Below are 14329 nucleotides of genomic sequence, written 5' to 3'. Positions count from 1 at the left end.
AATGTTTCCAGTAGTGCATTTCAATTTCATATAACTATACTCAATAAAAAACATCATATAACTATATTTATGGTAGTTAGCACGAGAGGTGGATGTTGACCAAAGCAACCACAAGTTTTGAATTTGTTTTGAGCTTTGATGATTCATTCATGGTATGAGCTCGAGCTCCTGGCAGTTGATTTCCAAGATAAGCCAAGTCGTACAAGAGTGAGAGCTGCTTGCCTGGTTCCAGTTTGAATTCACATTAATGAAACGAGAATACTAGAAATAACCCATATAAAACCTACTTATCAAAGGGTAAACTTTGAGAGTGTCATTTTATACTGTAAGTATAGATATGTTTATAGGATCAAAATTCTGTAGGCGCCTAGACTACTATAGGCACCTCATTAAGCCACATTTTGTGGGCGATGCATATAATGGCTCAGTTAGTTCGAGGGTGCCTTCCAAGATTTTTCTACAGAGACCAGTAAAGTTAGGACAAGTTTCCACCGACTAGGTCACTAGGACCCGGAAGGGAGATCCTATAAGCACCTTCTTAGTTTCTTGGGCCAACCCCACCAAGCGTAAGCAAGTCACTCGGAAGTTAAGAAAGCTCTACAGGCGCCCATTCTTGCTATTAGCCCTCCTACAACAAAGTTTGTGAGTGTTCTTGCAACCTTTATATGGGTTTTGGGCTATCATTTTCATACCCAATAAAGATTTAATACCGACCCTTCTTGATTGGAATCAATAAGATTTGAATGTCCACTGGATGTACTTGAATGGTGTTCGGTAGGGGTACCTGATATCCGACTTAATACGTTATTAAACCTTTTTGCAAATTTTAAAGTCTCAAGTATTTATTTTATCTTAATTATGCTCCAATTATGTCATTTGGATATCTCACTGATTTAGTCTATGTTTTTTTTATGGGTGTACTTTTTTTTTTTTCGAATTTTATGGGTGTACTTGATATGGGACTTTAATTGTTCAAGACATGACATCATACTCTTTAAAGTATGCATGACAATTACAAAAAGATAAGTTCTAATAAAATAAATATATTTTTAATGACCATAGCCTTTTTAATAGTGATAAAAATAATTAAGTAACAACTCTTAAACAGAAATGATAAAGCACCTAATACCCCGACAAATACTCGAATTTTGTATAGGTTCTTATTCTTGATCTTTATGCTATTGAACCAGAATTGTTATAAACTCGAACGGGTAAAAACTAAACTTCTAACAACTATGGGACATGGGTAGTGAAATACCCAAATCAGAACCCACCCGTTGACACTCCTAAGTTCATGCACACCTTTAGAAATAATGGAAGGCACCCATATAACTTTCCAAAGTTCTCTATTAGCTTTCATTTTGCTATTGGCAAGCCTAGTATCATGGCACACCTAGAAAATGAATGAAATCTTTTTTGACAATCAATTCAACAGTATTTTTTTTTTTAAAATCTCAATTCAATAGTACTTGAGATTTTTTTTTTGATGAAGACAATAGTACTTGAGATTAGTTCAACAAAAAAAATAGTACTTGAGATTCTTTCATTACCCAAAAAAGTACCCAAGTGCAAATTCTTTTTGTAATCCATATCAGATCCAAAAAAAAACAATTTTCTAGGTAACAACTCCATGATGTTCAACAAAAAAAAAAAAAACAACCCCATGATATTTTATTTTTTTATATCATTTTAATTTTTGGGACTGTTTCCAAATTTGTGGTAATACAAGTATTTATCTCTCCTCCCTTAGTGTTTCTCTCACCTCTCTCTATCCCTCTAATCATTTTTTCCCCTTTCTCTTTCAATTATCAACCACTAAAGAGAGACTAGTTTCCTCATAGGATCAGATATGAATCATTATCACGCAGCTGCAGAATCATCACTACCCAAAACTCAAACTGTTCGTCAAATCTCAAAGTGCACAATAAAACCACATCGAAATCCAGATGAAGATTTATACAAACAAGCACAATTTTTGACCCCATGGGACATTGCCATGCTTTCTGTTCACCACATTCAAAAGGGTCTTCTCTTCTCTTCATCACCAAACTCGACATCACTAGCCACCATTATTGACCAACTCAAGAACTCCCTTTCTCTCACTTTAACTCATTTCTTCCCTCTCTCTGGTCGTCTCTCAACCCAAAAACAAGAAAACCCACCTTTCTACTCTGTTTCTATTGACTGCAGTAACCCTCAAGGAGCTGAATTCATCCACTCAATCGCCAAAAACGTAACGATAAACGATGTTCTATCGCCTACCGATATTCCGGCGATTTTCAATTCATTTTTTCCCATTATGGGTCCTGCCGTCAACCATGATGGTCACACAATTCCTTTACTAACCATTCAGGTAACAGAGCTTGTTAATGGTTACTTTCTTGGTTGTACATTTAATCATGTTTTAGGTGATGGAACTTCATATTGGCATTTCTTTAACTCTTGGGCTGAAATTTATAGATCAAAAGGTAAAAGTGAATCAATTTCAAATCCACCCATTAATAAACGTTGGTTTTTAAATGACAAACAAGATCCAACTATCAATCTTCCTTTTACTCATTCTAATCAATTCATCGATAGATTCGAACCCCCTCTTTTAAGAGAAAGAATGTTTCATTTTTCGAAAGAATCACTAGCTAAACTCAAAGCGAGAGCGAATCAAGAATCGAAATGTGACAACACGATATCGTCTTTTCAAGCTTTGAGTGCTTTAATGTGGAGAAGTATAACAAGAGCTAGATGTTTATCTAATGAAGAGAAGACAAGTTGCAGATTAGCCGCAAATAATAGATTGAGATTAAACCCACCATTGTCTTTAGATTATTTTGGAAATTGTATTCAGATAGTGTTTGGGACAGCCACGGCAGGGGAGTTATTAAGTAACAGCCTTGGATGGGCGGCGCAGCTACTAAATGAAGCTGTAAATGGTCATAGTGATGAGAAAATTCGTGGGTTTTTAGAGAAATGGATGAATGAACCAATGGTTTATAAGATTGGTGAATCATTTGATCCGAATAGTGTGATGATGGGAAGTTCACCTAGGTTTGATATGTATGGATGTGAATTTGGGTGGGGAAAAGCTGTGGCGGCTAGAAGTGGATTTGGGAATAAATTTAGTGGGAAGGTTTCTTCTTACCCTGGTCGTGAGGGGGGTGGTAGTGTTGATTTGGAGGTTTGTCTTCCACCTGAGTCTATGAGTAGACTTGAATTGGATGTTGAGTTTATGGATGTTGTTTCTTTTTCTCCTGTCATGAATTAATGACAGTTTTTGGCAATAAAAGGAATAGGGGAGGTGGTAGTGGGGGAGGGGGGGGGGGGGGGGGGGGGGGTGGTGGTGGTGGCGGTGGTGATAGGTGGAATCTTGGACAAGTCCAAAGCCAAATGTATGACAAAAGACCTCAATTGGCAAGGGTAGGTGGTTATAGACTGCAATGTTGTTTGATCATTTCTTTCGAGTTCTTTTGTTTGATTCTCTCCTCGATCAACCCAATAAATCTTTATTGTTATCATTTTTATTGTATTTTTACTACTTGAAGATCTCTAAATAACCGAAGTTAATGACCATGATTTAGTGCAACATGCTTATAGATCTCCAAACAATGAAACAAGGGTATGGTTCAGGAATAAAACTATGACCCTGATTTGGATTCAATTATCCAGCAACCAAACCCTTTGGTTCAGTCTATGAATAGGGATCAAGTGTGGATTACCTAACCATTGCACAACCCTTATCTATTGAAACCACCATCATTGTGGAGACATATTTAGCCTGGATGGGCTAGTTTAATAAGGAAACAAATTTACATAAAAAGGACAATCACATAAAGACCCAGCCTTTATCTACCAATTTTTTTAATGCTTTCACATGTAACTGAATCACATAAAGTCAACTGTTATCTCATAATCAAATATCATAATTTAAATTAAGACTAGTTTTTCTTTCTTTTATACAATATCTCTGAACATACCTCTACGAAAAATCTTCTTCACCTATTCCACAGGATAAATCAAAGTCAAAGATAATGAAGGTCCCCGGAAATCGACTAAATATTTCAAATAAATTCACTTAAAGAACTAATAAGAAAAAAAAAATCATGTTTTATCTTTACATTTCCCCACCCACCCACCCGACCAAAACCAACACCTTCAGTGTTCAAGTTTGATTTTCCACCAACTCTGATTCGACCAATCAAATGCCATACGTTTGAATCGTTCCATCTACTTCGACCATAAGCTCGTCATTTTCCTTTCGGACTCAATTTCGATCTCTCACCCTTAGACATAAATCGTCAAAGTCGAATTTTCACATCTTTGATAGAATCAATACTACAATTTCAAACAGATACCAGAGGAATGAACTTACTTTCAGCCCTCTAATTTTGGGGAATTTGCAAATTTGGATGTCTTAACCTCATTCCGATATCAACCCGATCTTGATCTTGTTCAATTAAGGCAGCATCATCTTGCAGATTTTGGTCCTGAGATTCCACAATTGTATTAGCTTCATTTCTCCTTGCCACAGCTTGTTCGCCAAAATTATGTAACCTTCGACCAATCAAATATCGGTCATCTCGAATGGAATTGTGGAGGTTGGTGAACCATGTGTGGAATCTTTTGGCACAGAAACATAGTAGAGTAACGGTGAGAGATCCAATCCAGGCGAACCTATATACAGCTGAGTTTACTATTAGAGAATATCCAAGTGCAGGAAACATTCCCCGGGCAATAACGTATGGAACACAGAGAGCTGTTAGAAGCTTCATGATGATTGGTATTACTATTTCCTGTAGTACCCAAAGTCCACGCAAACGAGAGAAACCATCTTCTCTAACTCTCTCGAACTTGATTCGCCAACTCTCGTCCACTAGAGGCGTCATCTGGTCAAGCATAACCTGTTTTCCCACATAGGATTATAAAATCAATACGACTATAAAATGATTACTACTAACTCCCTCAAATGATTTTCAAATATATAATCAACAGCCAACGGTGAGTTGTTTTCTTCAATATTTCCTTATTTCCTAGACAAACCTAAGAATGACATAGAACTATAGATATGATAAAGATATACCAGTCTAGTCCAGATCTTGAGAAAGATGAGACCCAATGCCCAGTCCTGATACAAGAGGAAAACAGGGCTTTCATCCACGGGCACTCTCATTGGTACAATGATCAACAGCTCGAATAGCAGACCAATCAATACTGGAATAACAAGGATCTGGAGAAAACAGTGAAGAACCGAAATCAGATCGAGAACTGAACACATATGAGTTAGTTAATCATATGAAAGATCTTAACGAAATGACATACCCAGATTGACAATAGTGCCGAACTTTTGAGAACAATGCCGAACCACTTCCAGATTTGGCACAACAGAATTTTGGTTCTCCCTGCTTTGACATGCTCGACGAAGTATCTTGCTCCAGCCAATAACGTCCAGATGGCATAGCTTCCAATAGTGAAGGCGTACAGATCTACAGAAGCAGTGATAAACTAGTTACTTGTTCACCTCAAAAGAAAGGTAATGCAGAATAAAGAAAGGTTGCTACAAGAATATTACCGTTGCACTTGATGCCGTGACTTATTGGTAGAAGAGGAATGGAATTGAATAGCGCACGACCTAATGAAATGGGTATCACAATCAAGGACGAGTTGAAGAGAAGCAGGGTCATCCATGCTAGGACCAGCAGCAACACAATGCGGAGTACAAAGCCGTACCTGCTAAGAGTTGTGAACAATTGCCACCAATAAGAAATAGGAGAGATTAATTATGATGATTAGCAAAATATAGAGTAAGGCAAAAATATTAGCATCTAAAATTAGTGACATGGTGTGGCCGTAAGGGCCTTCAAACCCAAATGTAAGTGTTTCAATAGTAGTACTGCTTATTTTCTCTATGATCCAGTGATGACTATAACTCGAAAATTCCATATCTCCAAATATACTGGCAAAGACTTGCTAAGTTCTCCCGCAGACCCCATTTAAATGGCATACTTACTCCACTTTAGAATGAGCTCTTCTATCTCTATTCAGTTCTATTCCCCTTTTAACTCCTTCAGCAAGCAAGGGATAGTAGAAAAACAATGTAATAGTTTCTACTATTTTAACTGCTTAAGTTCGGACACGCAATTATCTATCCTTATGTTTCTCTATGACTGAACCTCCTCAAAATGAAAATAAAAGGTATCCTATTGATCGCCAAGTCATTACAAAAAGCCACAGCAACTAGTAGGATTCAGAACAAGGTTACCTGGTACGCGGATCGCTCCGGTACGTGGTACGGGTACCGGTACGCGGAACGCTACCATGCGAGTATCGGGTACGCTAGGGGTATACTTCTCCGGTACGCCATTTTCTAGTTCGGTACGTTTTGGACTATTTTTCATAGACAATAAATACTCACTAGGATGCATTTATAATAGATACACCTACTCTTAGACATCATTTCTCCATCAAACTTACAATCTAACAAGCCAATTAAAAAAGTTCTTGTGGTTTAACTACCCAATTAGTCGAATTTATAGTTTTCTACAAAGATTTTAGGTTAATTAAGACTAAAAATTCAGGTACACTAATTGTGGGGTACTAGATCGCGAACCCACCCAAAAAGGGTACGAAATTCGGGTACGGTGAATCGGGTACGCGGTACGTAGGGTAGAGGAGAGTATCTGGTAACCTTGATTCAGAATTATTAAAATCGATAGCCTTTGAACAAATAATCCCATCAACTAATAGAAATTATGGTAGTCGATTGGGAGGCTTGGATGATTTAACAAGTTCCTCCTATTCTCTTGCCTATCCTTGTAAATAGTTCTATAAATATACTCATTCAAATCTTTTTTTTTTTCCCTCGAAAGAAAAAAAAAACTATGTTTCATATGAAACAAATTTTTGTGTTTGCAATTCATATGAACGTAAGACTAGAACTAGAAGTACAAAGTTAATACTTACTCGGTATCAGGCTCGTCGCCGTCGTAGTCTTCTGCAACATCAGAATTGCCTGTATGTCGGTTCATATCGTCTTCAACAATGCGTGGTCTTGGGTCCTGATCTTGCTGGTGTGCCCCACCTCGTTGCCCATCATGTAGTCTGTCCTGTCGCCTTTCCACATTCCCATTTTCCTGACCACCATCCTCAGCTCTGGGTAGCAAGAATTCAGTTAAGCCGAGAGCCCAACCAACTGCAATAAACCACTGACGTAGAACAGATTTAATTGTTGCCCGCAGCTTAAAATGCTCAATGACAAATGGTATACAGATCTGGAAGAGAAGCATGTCCGCAGGAATCTCGGTGAATGGATCAGACACACTGTAACATTAAAATACACCGATTAATATTACCACCCAAAGTAGACTAAACTGGAAGAGTGCAAAGTTGGTGTTTGACTAAGCTTCTGGTGAAAACTTACGATATATCAAGTGGGAAGACTGACGGTGCTAATCTCATGGCAAGTTTAACTGGTAAAAACACAAGCAACACGATCAAACTCCCATAAACCGCAACTGACAGCAGAACGCGGCGAGCATGCTTATGCACAGGGTCATCGATAAGGTCTCGGAAAGGATTGTAGTTTGGATCAGCTGGATCTCGAAGAAAGTATAGCACTCCATTACGCAAAACCTACAAAGTGGTGAAAACATAAAACATTATCATTCAAGGAACAGAGAAAAGGCTAGTTATCAGAAATTTAAATGTGACCATCTCATCAGAGGTTAGAGTATATACCCCTCGAAGAAGGCTGACGAAAATACTTATTTGTAACATGTATAAAATTCCTACTACCCAATGTATCAAGGAACTTGCTAAGGGGGAGACTGAAAAGAATTCTACTCTTTGAGAAATTGTCTTCCCCAGCATCTTAATAGTACAAACATCCAACCACCATCCACACATCAAAGGAAAAACCCCAAGCTCAATTACCAGAAGGAATGCAACCTTAAACATCGTCACCAAGTGTCTCATTGCTGTCACGAATTGTATGATAAGGGAAGGAATGGCTTCTGCTAAAGATGCAATACCATAAAGTCTCCCAACAATTAAAGTTTCACCCTTGATGTAACGAATTAAAGCAACAACACCAAGGTAGAAGCATATCAGCGAAATAATGACCATATATCCAGTGGCAAGAGTAGCAACGTCAGATAGGCGTGAGCTTGGGTCTAGTGGAAGTGCGTTAGCAACATTTTTTGATACTTCTAGGCTTGTGGTCGCATTCAAGGTTTCTGATAATACTTCCACAGCATGAGAAACCAGACCATCCTGTTGAAGTTCAGATGACATATTTGTAGCAACAGACAGTGCATTTTGCACTGATATATTTGCTGAAGAAACAGCGGACTCTGTAACTGACATGAATGTTGATAATACTGGACTTGTAGCTGTGGAGAAAAACCAAGAGATATAATGAAGAATAACTCGGCCCAACGAGAACGGCACAAAAACAACAACCCCAAGAAATATCATATTGCTTGCTAGAACCTGTCCAGAGAAGTGAGAGCACCATTTTAGCATTAATTATTTATTGATAATCTTTCTGCAGAAAAAGGAAGTATTAAATAGAATTATAAACTAGGAAAGCTATTTCATCAGGTTTTCCTTCATGAACAATTATAGTGAATTGAGAAGCAATGACAAACTTCTCCTACAACTACTTGCTTATGTTTCATAATTGCTTATATTTTATAAGTGGAACAAGGATACTTGACTCGTCGAAAATGATGCAAGCCTTCACCTTATGGGACCTCTGGTTCAGTGACGACAATGGAATTTAAGATGTTAGGTCAGTGAAAGCTTTAGATTATACAACTCTTGCTTATCTAATTCTCATGGAGATGTCTAAGTCCTAAGGTATTTGTTGATCTACAAAAACAGATATCAAATATCCCAACATGAATCCATATGCAAACTTTTCTGTGGAGAAAATTATCCTGATCTTTTGTAAGGAAATTCTCATGAACACCTTCAGGAGCACAGTATGTCCCATTTGAGTTTGCACATCTGGATTCACAATATTCAAAGGAGTGAACAACTGGCTTCGAACTCTAATGGTGAAAAATTAGGCAGGCATTTTGTCTATAAAACCTTTACATATTCGAAGAAAAATATTAGCCTACATCAGTTGAAAAGGCTGAGATGGATGATGATACAACATTTTGATTGCAGAGAAGAATGGGACTCACAGTGAAAGCATTTTCAACTAGATGAAAAATAGGCCCTTGCATGCCAACAAGCTCATCAAAAGGTACATCTTCCGCACCGTCAGCGTCATCTAGACCATCAAACATCTGTTCAACTTGTGCTTCAAGACGCGCAGCCTGCATTTCCAATCTAGCAGCAACATTCTCTGCATTTCTTCTGATCACTTGACCAGCACCTGCAATACCTTGCCCTGCAGCAACATCTTCACCGTTTCCATCAACAGCATTTACCCTATTATCAGGTGCAAGGGGTCCTCTTGCAGCGCGAGCCCCATTATCACCTCCTTCTTCTCTTCCAGCATCTTGACCTCCTAATTCTCGCAAATGCCTAAAATAATCCCTCAAAGAAGTGGCTCCTAAAAAGATAAAAACAATGCTAGCAGAGAGTAAAAACCCGTGAAAGCAATCCGTAAGAATTGCAGTAGCAGATATATGATTAAGAAATAATCCCTGAGCTTCACCAAAACTCCTCACAAAAGCCAGTCGCCATATCCAAAATGTGATGAAGGGTATTGTTAAAAGCCAGACGGAAAGTACAAAAGCAAGGCGTGTGAAAAACTGCATAACATGGCAGGCTTTCGTTGCAATTCCAACCACAAACTCAGCGAATGGAAGTCTAGTTGGTGCGTTTTCAGCATAAACAGGGGAGAAAGAAAATGGATGTTTGCAGACCTGAAAAGTAAGTCAAGAGCATTAACTGCGGCTGCTACTAAAATAGCTAAAGAGAAAGGGGCAGAACACAACAAACCATAGAAAAAGTGAGATCACAAGGAATATCAGTCTTGAGAGCATCGAGGGTTAAAGACAGGGGTAACAATACTTCTGCGTAAAGAAAATTTCCTATATAGTAATGTACCCTCGATCTGTATAAACTAAGCTATTAATGTCGGGTTTCAGTCTATATTTCGGTAGGGTCGGAAACGGAATTATCTCGTGGGAACATTTCAACCAGTGTGGAAATTTTGACAAATCTATAAAAATGATGTAAAAGTTGTACAAATGATAAAAATGGGATATAATGCTTTGTCACAAGATCATTAGACAATAAATAGGCATAAACAATATGTTACCATTACTCTAGCACCAATTAATTATGGTAGAAATAACAATAACACAAACTTCTTAACTAGACAAAAACTTAAAATAATGAGGCTTCATCCATTACAAGTTCACCCATCTTTCTAACACATTCAAATAATGGGTTTGCATCACCCATCTGAAAAGTGAGTATCCGTAGAAGGGTATTCGGATTTCGGGTCATACAGATAAAGGTGAATTTTGCAAAAAATAAAAATAAAAATACAGAACACTAACAGAAGTTGGTTAAATCATGGGGTACTTTGTAATAAATTAGCTGAACACTAACACAAGTCTACGAAGTTAGGGGGTATTTACAAAACTCTGAAGACTAAGACAAGCCTGCTAAGTCAAGGAGTACTTTTGAAGAATATAACGGAAAAATAACCAAGGCAGGTTAAGTTAGAGGTATTTTGTCAAAATTAAGTGCAAATTAACAGAAGTCTGCAAGTCAGGGGGTATTTTGTAAGAATATAAGGAACACTCAAGAATTTTGGTTTAGTGAGGAGGTATTTTTGTAAAAAACTTAGAATACTAACTAAATAAGGGCTTCTCCTTTAAGGCTTCTTCAGTCAAATACTTGTCTCCAAAGCCTGAAACTCCATTACATTTAGGCTTTAGCAAGGTGTTATCCCCCTTCTCTCTCTAAAGCTTTCTGATGCTTTAGGGTTTCATTCCTCTATCTACATCTCTTAGTTTTCTGCAAGTTGGAGGCCAAATGAAACGTGTCGAAATATTTCGCCAAATTTCTTATGAAAACCTGCAAAAAGATCATGTAACCTCCATTCCTGTCTATAGCGGGTCGAAAGCAAAATGTGTCAATCGCTTCCACTGACAAATTTTGGTTTTAATACTTTGGCATAAACTAAAATGAGCAAATAATTGTTTTATCTAACATTCTAACCTCAAAACAAAAGAACTTTATTTCTCTACTCTTTCAATTCTTCTTCTAAAACTCCATTTACAGTCCGCTTTCAACAAACCAACTAACTTCGATTGCCAGGTACATAAGAGGGTTTATTAAGTTGTATTGAACTCTGGGAGCTTGGTAGAAGTACATAACATAATTGAAGAGTGTAAGCTCCTGACAATGTTTACATCAAAGAAACATGCTATAAGACTAATAATATGGCCCACGAGGGTGGAGAAGAGAACAGTGTTAACCAAATGATTGGTAGTGATTGGATTTGCTGCATTTTCTATGGAGAGAAAAGAACAGTGACAACTTGGCCATGCCAACAAACACACTACTTCAAACTTCTTTTTGAAACTTTGAACTAATATTGAACGAGAAAGATTTACAAGGCAAAGAAACTACAGATAGTATGTGCCTAGGTTTCTGAGCATAGTACTCATGAACTCCTAATAATTCAATACACTTGGTATAATTTTTTGGACATGTGTTATTTATATAAGTCCAGGAGTAGCTTTGTTCTTTTTTTCATCTTCAACTCACAATCCATAAATGTTTTCATAATTAAGATAAGTATGTATCGTCATCTACCCATTATTCCTCTTGACCTCTAAATGAGTTTTCACATCAAGCGTGCAGTAAGCAAACATGCCAAACTTCAAAAGTGTATGGTATTGCCAAACCGTTCACGACCAATTGCAATACTCTTGTTTTTTTTCCTTCTTAATCATTTGTTGTTTTCGGTTTTGATTCATATACTAGTTTCAACCTTAACCTTATTAGCAAGCTAGGGACATACCTAGTACCAAAAAAATACTAGGAAATACCTAATATGCCTTGGCAGCACAAAACTAACTAATCACGTCTCCAATCTGAATAGACCAACTTAACCATTATCTTGTTTTATATAACTAGGTAAACTATCTCATATATGAACCCTAAGTTAAGTTTTAAGCAGAACAAGAAGCTCCAAAAAGCACTAAACAAAAACCCTAAAAATCATTCCTCCCTTAATTGTCCACTCATCTTAATCTTTCCATAAGTATGATGCCATAAGTTATAAATAATCACAGGCAAAACGATGCAAAGAACCTTCAATTTAATTTTACCACTTCGTCAAGAAATTATTTCTTTTCAATTTTAAGAAGGAAGGGAGAAAAAGGGTTTTACCTCGCACTGACGAGCATTACTGTGATTAAGCCACTGAAGAAGACAATCCTGATGAACAAATTTAATACTACCACTACAAGCACAAGGATATCGAAGAGGATTATCAGGATCGCCTGGATTTCGACAAATCCTACAAACATCTTCGTCATCGTCGTCATCGTAACTAGAAGAAACTACGTTGTTAGATGGATTAATAATTGATACCATTCCCACTCTTTCCACCTGAACGTCGGTGTCGTCATCGTCGTTGTTGTTATTTCGATCCCTAAAATCTTCGACCAGATTAGCTCGTGCGTCCCCCATCTCCATGGCTGCCAAAATCGCAGTCTTGGATCTCTCTCTGTTTCTTTCTCTCTCTAGAATTGATTCCCAAAAGTGAAATCTGTTTAGAAGAGGAAAGGTAACCGGAGGGAAGAATGTTCTTTTTTGACGCGGAAAAGTTGAAGGGAGAAAAAGGGCAGGGAGGGTAAAAGGAAGGCGATAGGAAGAATCGAAGAAGGGAGCGGCTAAAAGCACACGAAAATTGCTATTAGCACTCTGGGATGAGGTTTATCTCTTTTGACCCCAAACATCTATTGGCACTCGGACACGGATCGACCCGTTTGAAATCCAAAGCAACGCTTTGGACTCGGATTAGTCTGAAACGGGTCCGACCCGTTTGAAATCCAAAGTAACACTTCAGACTCGGATCAGTCTGAAAGTTTGCTTAAAGTCTCAGACTAGTATGGGACCTGCCCGCGAGTAGAGTTCTCGAGAGCATTTTAATGGTGGTTTTGGGTCCAGATTTTTTCTCTCTTTAACTCCTCATCATAGATCCAGGTTGTTTTGGAATCAAAGTTCTTCCTATGATGATTTTACTCTCCTTGTGTCTCTAAAACAAAGTGTTGATGATCCGAAGAAGGAGAAAGAAGAATGAGAAGGAGAAGAAGAAGATAAGGAAAAAAAGGGCTTAGACGGACGGACTGGACTGGGTGCCTCCCTAGTACGCACCCAGTCTGTACTGGGTGCTAACAAGCACCCGGCAAAAAACAATTTCGTTGGGTGCCTTAGGTACTCCCTAGAGAGAAATCCAACTTGGTTGTGTTTAACTTGCCATGATGTTCAAAGAGTGTGATCCTTTCAGAGTGTCTACTGGTACAACTAGATTCAAGATGACACATTCTCCTGCTTCGTTTGATATCTCATTATTGAGTGTGACTCTTGATATTTGTATTCTATTTTTGAGTGTCAAATATGGCGAAGTATGGTTCTATAACCAGGGATGTTGTTCCTCTTTCAACAAAAAAGAAGATGTTATTCGTGAAACTTACTCGATCTAGAATGAAATTAGAACTTGTGTGAAGGTGCCTTTAAAATTGTAGCCTTCAACAAAACAAAAAGGAGGCGCCTCTAAAACGCTTTCTGCCATTCTCTGGAATTCTTTGGAGCCAGCCAATGCAATAAACATTTTATATGCACTCGCCATTTTTGCTATGCACACTCACATCTGTAGTATTTTTATTCAAGTCAAAGGAGATCCATTCTTCTCAATCAAGAAACAGAGAGACTCCGCCATGGAGATCATCAGAGATGTTTGGGGGAACTGGATCTTCTTTGCCTCTGTCGCTAACCACGAAACAAAGGGAACGCAAGATCGGAAATAAAGATCAAGAACGAGAATCTTGATAAAAAAAAAAAGACGACGGTATTGTAGCATCGCGATCAAGAACGAGAATCTGAACATCGGAAAACGAAGGTCCTTTTACTCCTTACCCAATGCTTTTGCTTGCAATATCTCTTGAAAACCCTAAATCAATGGCAGTTTTCCGGCGGAAACGAAGGGGATGTAAATTTAGTATTTTCTTAATTTGTATTTTCAATTATTATTGTTGTAATATGCTTTTAGTCAGACCTTTAGGGTCTCCTTTCACGGATCTTTAGGATCCTTTTGTCAGACCTTTATGGTCTTTTTTCTCGGATCTTTAGGATCCCA

General features: G+C 37.9%; 2 protein-coding genes across 5 annotated transcripts; one reads left to right on the top strand and one right to left on the bottom strand.

Moving 5' to 3' along the window:
- The first annotated feature begins 1722 nt into the window (after positions 1-1722).
- Positions 1723-3509, top strand: LOC147533240 (uncharacterized). The gene has a single exon (XM_086646512.1). It carries the CDS (start codon positions 1850-1852, stop codon positions 3257-3259), a length of 1410 nt encoding a protein of 469 aa, XP_086502638.1. The 5' UTR covers positions 1723-1849; the 3' UTR covers positions 3260-3509.
- Positions 3510-3893: 384 nt separating this feature from the next.
- LOC147533239 (putative E3 ubiquitin ligase SUD1) lies at positions 3894-12867 on the bottom strand. 4 transcript variants are annotated; one of them, XM_086651054.1, is made up of 10 exons: positions 12358-12833; positions 9180-9869; positions 7726-8478; positions 7409-7620; positions 6952-7308; positions 5561-5718; positions 5311-5474; positions 5072-5218; positions 4364-4892; positions 3894-4274 (listed from the first exon to the last, which is right to left on the bottom strand). In XM_086651054.1, the coding sequence occupies exons 1-9, from the start codon at positions 12664-12666 to the stop codon at positions 4374-4376; spliced, it is 3309 nt and encodes a 1102-aa protein (XP_086507180.1). In that variant the 5' UTR covers positions 12667-12833; the 3' UTR covers positions 3894-4274; positions 4364-4373. The 4 variants fall into 4 exon arrangements, with proteins under 4 accessions (XP_086507180.1, XP_086507178.1, XP_086507177.1 ...); XM_086651052.1 differs by having other exon boundaries at positions 5561-5721; positions 12358-12819; XM_086651051.1 differs by having other exon boundaries at positions 3894-4892; positions 5561-5721; positions 12358-12867.
- Between the last annotated feature and the right edge of the window lie 1462 nt (positions 12868-14329).

This window comes from Eschscholzia californica, unplaced genomic scaffold (genome assembly GCF_041429995.1).
Source record: "Eschscholzia californica isolate CP2 unplaced genomic scaffold, dmEscCali1.0.p SCAF_6, whole genome shotgun sequence".
Classification (NCBI taxonomy): Eukaryota; Viridiplantae; Streptophyta; class Magnoliopsida; order Ranunculales; family Papaveraceae; genus Eschscholzia; species Eschscholzia californica.
This window is presented reverse-complemented; position numbering and strand designations above follow the sequence as displayed.